This window comes from Montipora capricornis, chromosome 1 (assembly GCF_036669925.1).
Source record: "Montipora capricornis isolate CH-2021 chromosome 1, ASM3666992v2, whole genome shotgun sequence".
Classification (NCBI taxonomy): Eukaryota; Metazoa; Cnidaria; class Anthozoa; order Scleractinia; family Acroporidae; genus Montipora; species Montipora capricornis.
The window spans coordinates 17,060,873-17,067,727 of record NC_090883.1 but is presented as its reverse complement, the minus strand read 5'-3'; the positions used below and the strand labels follow the sequence as shown (position 1 = coordinate 17,067,727).

Sequence of the window (6,855 nt, the reverse complement as noted above, 5' to 3'; positions counted from 1 at the left end):
TTGTAAGTACTATATTTTATTTTACCATAGTGGCGTTCCACAAACTCATGCATTTACCATGTTGCAAAATGTGTCCATTTGAATTGAAATTAAATTTGAATTTTAGCCATACAAGCAAACAGCATGCATGGCTATTTTTCTCCACAAACATATGACTTATCACACTAAAGAGATCATTTGCTTAAAAACGTTCAGAATGTCCCCTTAAGCAATCATCGTTATCACAAAACAGAAGAAAACGCGGATAATTTAGTCAAAGAAGTACTCAACGAGCTAACAAAAATCAGCGTTCAATTAAAGGACTGTTCTTCTGAAAAAAAGAATACGCATGGATTACAAATTTTCTTCCAGGGACGATAATCTATTTTCTGTATTTTGAAAGAAATCACACTGAATTTTCTTGCGATATAGAGATGCCTTCGGTCATCGTCACCTACGAACGTCAAGTGCTCAACCAAAAAATAGCAACCCGACATTTGATCAAATCATGTTTGCCGAAATTATACCACACATTCAATTGTTAGTGTTACTATAGTTGTTTGTACTCTTTACCACTCACTATCGCTTTGCCTGCATGGACAGCTACTCAGTACCCTGCCTAAATACTCCCATTCGCCTTTAAAAGGTGGCGATGGGCCATCGATGATTGGTTTACACAAGTCTCTATCTCCACGGATCGTCTTATGTACCACTGCTGTTCTCTTGGCACCTCGTTCTTGCGTGTGAAACATAGAGGGCTTCCAAGGCCCGGACCTTCCGAAAATAGTCGGCAGGCGAAGATGAAACAAATCGTGATGCTTCGAAGGGGAATAAGGAGGATTGCGGAAAGGTGGGTGGGCGATGAACCAGCTTCCTCTCCTGTGACCTTGATGATTCCATGGTTCCCATTCCTTGTCCTTGCTTTCTTCCTCGTCATCATCACTATTTTCAAAGTTGGATTCACGAGGGATAAATATGTTGTGCTGGTAATCCCAGAAACCTTCGTCATGGTCTTTATGGGCCATTACTACAATAGGGTTTGAATGATGGTGATTTCTCCAGTAATGCCGCCTATGAGGCATTCCAAAATGGTTGAAAAACCCCAGATGAGGAAGGTTGCCAAAGTGATGCCTACGGTGGTTGAAGGGACGATGTTGTTTCTCGATTATGGGTGTTGAGGTAAAGGATTCATCTGGTCCAATCTCAGAACGTTCAGGTGGCTCCGAATCAGGATAGTCGTCGCCAATATCCATGAGAGTGCTGCTGGGTAGTGACATGCCTGTCAAAATATTTTGAATGTCTTTACTTTCAAATTTCATTTCCTTGTTAATAGTTGCTTTAACTTGATTATTGAGTACATTCATTACTTGGTCTAACTGTAGAGGGGAACTGCTACTCATTTCCTGGTTACCCAGATAGGCTTCGTTTGTCATAGATTGGGGGAAAATTGTTAACGATTGCTTCTTGTGGCATGTCAAAACTGTCAAAGTTCGTTTTCTATTTTTAGGGTCTGTGTGGCAATCCAACTGCTGTTTTGGCTTTTGCGTCTCTTGCATTGCAGCGGACGAAATTGGAACTACTTTACCACCAACCGACAGTGATCCTCCAATTTTGTGCGTTGGATCCAAAACGATGTTTAAGGTAGGGACATCCCCCAGCGGTTTTCCTAGTTTATCCAGATATTCTCCACCAACTGGTGCTAAAAGATTTTCCTTTTCTTGATGTTGTTCTTCTTGTATATCAGGACGAGACACCTCTTCCATTTGAAGGCCATCAACGTCCTCTTTAAGGTCTTGTCCAATTTGGACAAAATGGTGCTGTTCTTGCATGGAAGGTTCTTCTTCAGATTCGCTTTTACTTTCATTTATTCCCATGGCTGGGGCCTTTGGATTCTTTCCTTTTCCAAACTGCTTCTCTATTCCTTCTGATACCTTCAATGCTGAAAATACGTTTTCCTGAAGGGAATCATTAGGTTTGGAAAACAGTGAATCATTAGGTTTGGAAAACAGTGATAGAGTTGATGGCATGCTTTCATTTCGATGGGAACTGATGCCTTGGTCTTTATTGGGGCCAGAGTTATCATTAAATGGGTTCTCTGCGAATAACTGAGGGTTGTCAGTTTGTGGTATTAACATGGTATTTTCCGGGCCTATGGTGGCCTGTTTTGCAGTTGGACCTGAGATGATTACCGTAACTTGACCTTTTTCGTTTGTAATTTTCTTCCCTTCATCCCTCACAATAACGTGATAGGTTTCTGGTTCAAAAGGAGATGTCGTAAGTTGTTTTACAAAAACAGATGGCTGTTGCATGCCTTGAACGGAGCCTGTTGGCTGTGTATCACTCGATGTATTTTGTAGACCATTAGAATTGCTTCGAGATTCCGATTGGTTCAATGTTTGCATTTCCTGAGACTGATTTTGTTTGTAATCAGTGGAGTTTGTGTTCTCTACATGGCGCATAAGTCCTGCGCCATTAGGAGTTCTAGTGCTATTTTGGTTTCCGTTGTTATCTTGTTGATTACCACCAGCAATGGTATTTTGATCGCTTTTATTTATGTTTGCAGTGGTCGCATCATCCGCAGTGTCTGATTGCTTGTTCTCATGACCACTTAAGGCATTTAAAGCAGTTATTCCGGCAGAGATTACATTGCTACCCGAAGTTGTTTGATTCAATTTTGAGATGTGCACCAATCCTTGATAGACTTCTTTACCGTTATCGTCTTGAATAAGAACTCGTGTTGGAATTTGTTCTTGGTGAGCGTCCTGCCAATATTTGTTAACTGAGGGTATCCCATAGTGGAAATCAGAGTCACCTTGTCCTTCTTGGGTGAATTCCATAGAACTCAGAGCGTTTTGCAGAGCTTTATATCCTTTTGTCTCAACGGAATCTTCTACTTCTTTTTCTGAATCTAGGAAGTTTGAGGTGTTCCTTCGGACATTATACTGGGGATTTCCCGCTGCTGTATTCTGTCGGGGATATCCATTGGCATCGACTGAGTTTTGAGCACCAAACCAGAGATAGTGGTTGCCCAGATTTATTACTTGACGTGGAGTGGCTTTGGGATGATGTAACTTACGTTTTCGCTTCGATGGCAACTCATTTTGGAGATAAGGGCGATGTTCTACCAAACGGCGTAAATACCTACTGCGCTTATCTCTCGGTTTAATTGGCTTGGAATTCGTTTTCTCTCGCGCACTTTTTTTTGAGAAAACGTCTTTATCGGAGTCAAAGAGAGCTTGGTTTGCAGAATAGATAATGGAGGAAACCGAAGATGCGTTAAGAGCTCTAGCGAGATTTTCATCTTCCTGCACTTCTCTTTGACTTTCACGTTCTAGTTTCTCCTTTTGATTTAGTGGACTTTCAACCATGCTTGCTTCTAAGACTTTGTCTGCAAAAGTTCTGCCAGCCGGCGGTTCCTCTTGAAAAGCCGCATGAGATACTTCTCTGTCAGAATTTATGCCATTGGTCAAAGGCTCTGCTCTCGCGTCTACTATATCTGAATTGAGCCGTTGTAATAGTGTGTTAGGTTGTCTTTCATTCGTTTTTAGATTCAAAAAATGGGAGTTGGCAGATGGAATTCTCAGATCTTTCAGATATTTTGAAATGTTTGCCTCGGATGGCTGAGAAGCGTTTTGTGGTGATATATGGAAGTGATTGTCCTCGAAAGACACTTTGGAGGACATTGAAGGCGGCATCTGAAGATCAAATGACTGCCCAGACCTTAAGCTGCTTAAATTTATAGAAAGCGACGGTGCATGGTCATGTGTTTCCTTTTTCCTAGCGGATGATATTTTAGAAGAAATCATATTGCTATTTAAGACCTGGTTTGATTGTGGGAGTATTGGTCCTGCGGATGTAGCGTTTATTTCACCTTTAATTTTTTGTGTCCCAGCTGCAGCATTTCCGCTTGCAATAATCTGTATAGCTTCGTGAGCCATTGTTTCTTTGTCCTTGTTGCCATTTGCAGTAGATTGCCTGTTTGGCTCCACGGACGATTGTGCAATTTGCAGTTGGCCATTATTAGCAATCAACTGCTGCATCGCGAGCGTTTTCATCGTGGAATTTTGAACAAATGGCTTAGCTGTAGTTTCATTTCCCGCGATGTTGTTAAAAAAACTGCTCTCCAAATCTGAATTTCCTGTTTTACTTTCTTGTGCAGTTTTGTTGTTCCCCTGAACCCCATTTTCTTCATTATCGGTAACATTTTGAGCGTATTTTCGGTTTCCTTGTTCCAAAGACATGTCGTTTGAAGCATATTGCATACTAATCGCCTTATCATGTGCAGGAGTTTTCGCTGTGACATTTTCTATAAATGGTCTAGCTCTGGCTTGATTTCCAATTGTATTGCTTGAAAATAGTGGATTTTCGGGTTGATCGACCGTTGATTGCAGATTGTGGTGCGGTGTTTGAAAAGTCCCATTATGATGAAGAGCTTTAACAGTCGTTTTGTTAGAAGTTACACTGCCGTTGGGCCCATGGTCTTTTAAGCCTTCAGATTTTGAAATCTCCACCCCTCTACTCTGTGAAATATTTGTGTTGGAGGTAACAGCTTTTGTGGCGTTTCGCACGATTGCGGCATTTTCTTTCCTTTGTTGTACCGGAATCAGATTGTCGCTTTTGCTGGGTCTTAATGGCACTTTTCGTATTTCTTCAGCTGCCCACTTAGAACTATCTTCATCATCTGAATTTCCTAATATTCCGTAATCAGCCACCAAATATCGCTTTTCAGCAGCCTTGGATACTTGTTGCAACTTTAGGCGAGGTGTTCCTTCCTTATCTGAGAGGTGACCACCACGCGAGCTTTCGGTAAAAGTTCCTTCTCCCATAATGACGCCTGAATCTCTTTCAGAGTTTTCTATGGAAGCTACTTTGAAAGCTCCATTTTGCTTTTCATTTTCTTTTAGGAAGGGCGTATTATATCTATTTTGGGGGTTGGCACCAACATGAATTGCGTAGACGCCTGTGGGTTCTGGTGAATCTGAAATACGAAGCAGGCAATGTTATCCTTTTTGATAATATTTGTGTCTTAACACAGTACACCTTCGGAAATCCCGGTTACTCTATGGCAAATCCAGACTAAGAAACTAATGATACTAATGACTCTTACTTGAATGAATATTTAACTGTTTTGTCAATGGGGAAAGTAGACAGCGTGGTTCGTTGTTTGGAACCCCTTCTAATGATTTGCCTGCGAAGGTTTAACTCCTGCTTTTTCCATTTGTTCCTTGGTGATCCCGAATTAAATTCGGTTTGTTTTATTAGTAGCCAACTGATCGCTTCCTTTAATTTTACAGGGAGTTTTTGGAATGCTTTCCGCTTTTCCCTATTGACCGAGTCGGAAAATACCTTAATAGTCTTTGCTTGTTCCCCAAAGCTTGCGTAAGCATTGTTACCTGTTTCTCTTGGGACTTACAATGGTCCCAAGAGAAGACAAAATTTTGGGAGACAAACAAAGTATTATGGTATTTTCCGCTCCGGCCAGTAGAGTGTTTTCACTCACGTCATCAGTAAACTTCTTTTTCTACCGAAATAAAAGAAAACGCTTGCATGATAATGGAGCTCAATGGAGTTAGGAACACCATCATTTCCGCCGTTCCATTGTTTAGGAACACGAAAATGGCCGACGCGACGTCACGTGGAAACACTCTATTCATTGTGGATACATACTGTCCAAGCTTTTCCGAGCGTGGTCATTACCCACGACAATGGGAATTTACATTCGAATCTCTTATTTTTAATGAGCTGATAAATCGATATATATATATATAAACTAAATGTCCGACTCTATTTTCAAATGGTAATGGCACATGCGACAAAGCTTGGTTGTAATTATCAGATTTTTGTTACATTATCACCAGAACAGTTTTGCATGTTTATCTGTAGCAGCCTAAGAATAAATCTTCCACACTAAAATGGCTCGCTACCTGCTGCAACTGGAATGTAAAGCTCCACCGAAACAATAACCAACAGGTTCGCCACAAGGATCTGTTCAACTCTGAAAAAGAAAGAAACAATTAACAAAATCTGAAAGAAGATTAGGATTGCACTCCCATATTAAAGAAGGAGAACTGTGTAATTCCGAAAAAAATGTGTCCGCAAGAGTTTATTTTGACGCGCGTTTTGAAATGCTGTCAGTAATTGATACAAGTGTTTGTTGATTCCCTTAGTGACTAAGGCAATGATAAAGCAAAGGAATTCAACATCACGAGATTCCGATTCACGAAGTGTGTATGTAATTTAACTCGATGTATGCTTCTCTGTCGTCCCAGAACACTTCCCTTACACAAGTAAATAGTACTCTTTGAGATTTTGTTGATAACACACTGAGGGAAATTTGTGTTAATTAAGGTTTACTTTAACACTCCACCTACCTCATTTCGTATCCATATATTATATACAAAGCTTCTTTCGAGGAAGAAAAACTTCAAAAAATAGTCTAGCTTAACATTTTTGCCTCTGCAGTACATTCTATTTCCATGATCTAAACAGGTAGAAAATACAAAGTGATAAATATTTATTTCCGTGAGGATCACTGATGAATTGCAAGCGATACAAATGGTGACTGGTGTTCTGTCCTGGGTTACTGGATTAGCGGGTTTTGAAGTGGTTCGTCGCAGGCGATTGGCATAACTTGAATCACTAGAACAGCCCTTGGCGGAAAGGCCCTGTGTGGAAGCAAGTTCAAAGTGAAAACACGATTTCGATTTGGTTTAGTGGTAGAGCATCCAAATCGCGAGATAGAGGGCATGTTCGACCTTGTTCGGCTTACTCTGATTTTTCCGAGAACAGCATCAGTGTATGTGTACATCAGGAAATCGTTCAAACGACTTGTTTTTTGGTATTTGTAACAAAAGAACTAAGAATTCAAAACCTTAT

General features: G+C 40.6%; 1 protein-coding gene across 1 annotated transcript; it reads right to left on the bottom strand.

Annotated features, from left to right (window-relative positions):
* LOC138051978 (homeobox protein 5-like) lies at nt 1-6,468 on the bottom strand. Its single transcript, XM_068898324.1, has 3 exons — nt 6,351-6,468; nt 5,904-5,974; nt 1-4,957 (listed from the first exon to the last, which is right to left on the bottom strand). Exons 1-3 carry the CDS (start codon nt 6,353-6,355, stop codon nt 549-551), a joined length of 4,485 nt encoding a protein of 1,494 aa, XP_068754425.1. The 5' UTR covers nt 6,356-6,468; the 3' UTR covers nt 1-548.
* Between the last annotated feature and the right edge of the window lie 387 nt (nt 6,469-6,855).

What these genes read in the sequence shown, in the direction of transcription:
- LOC138051978 (XM_068898324.1), bottom strand. An exon ending in TTACATTCCAGTTGCAGCAG is followed by an intron (nt 4,958 to 5,903) that starts GTAGCGAGCCAT and finishes TTCGTATTTCAG; the next exon opens with ATTCACCAGAACCCACAGGC.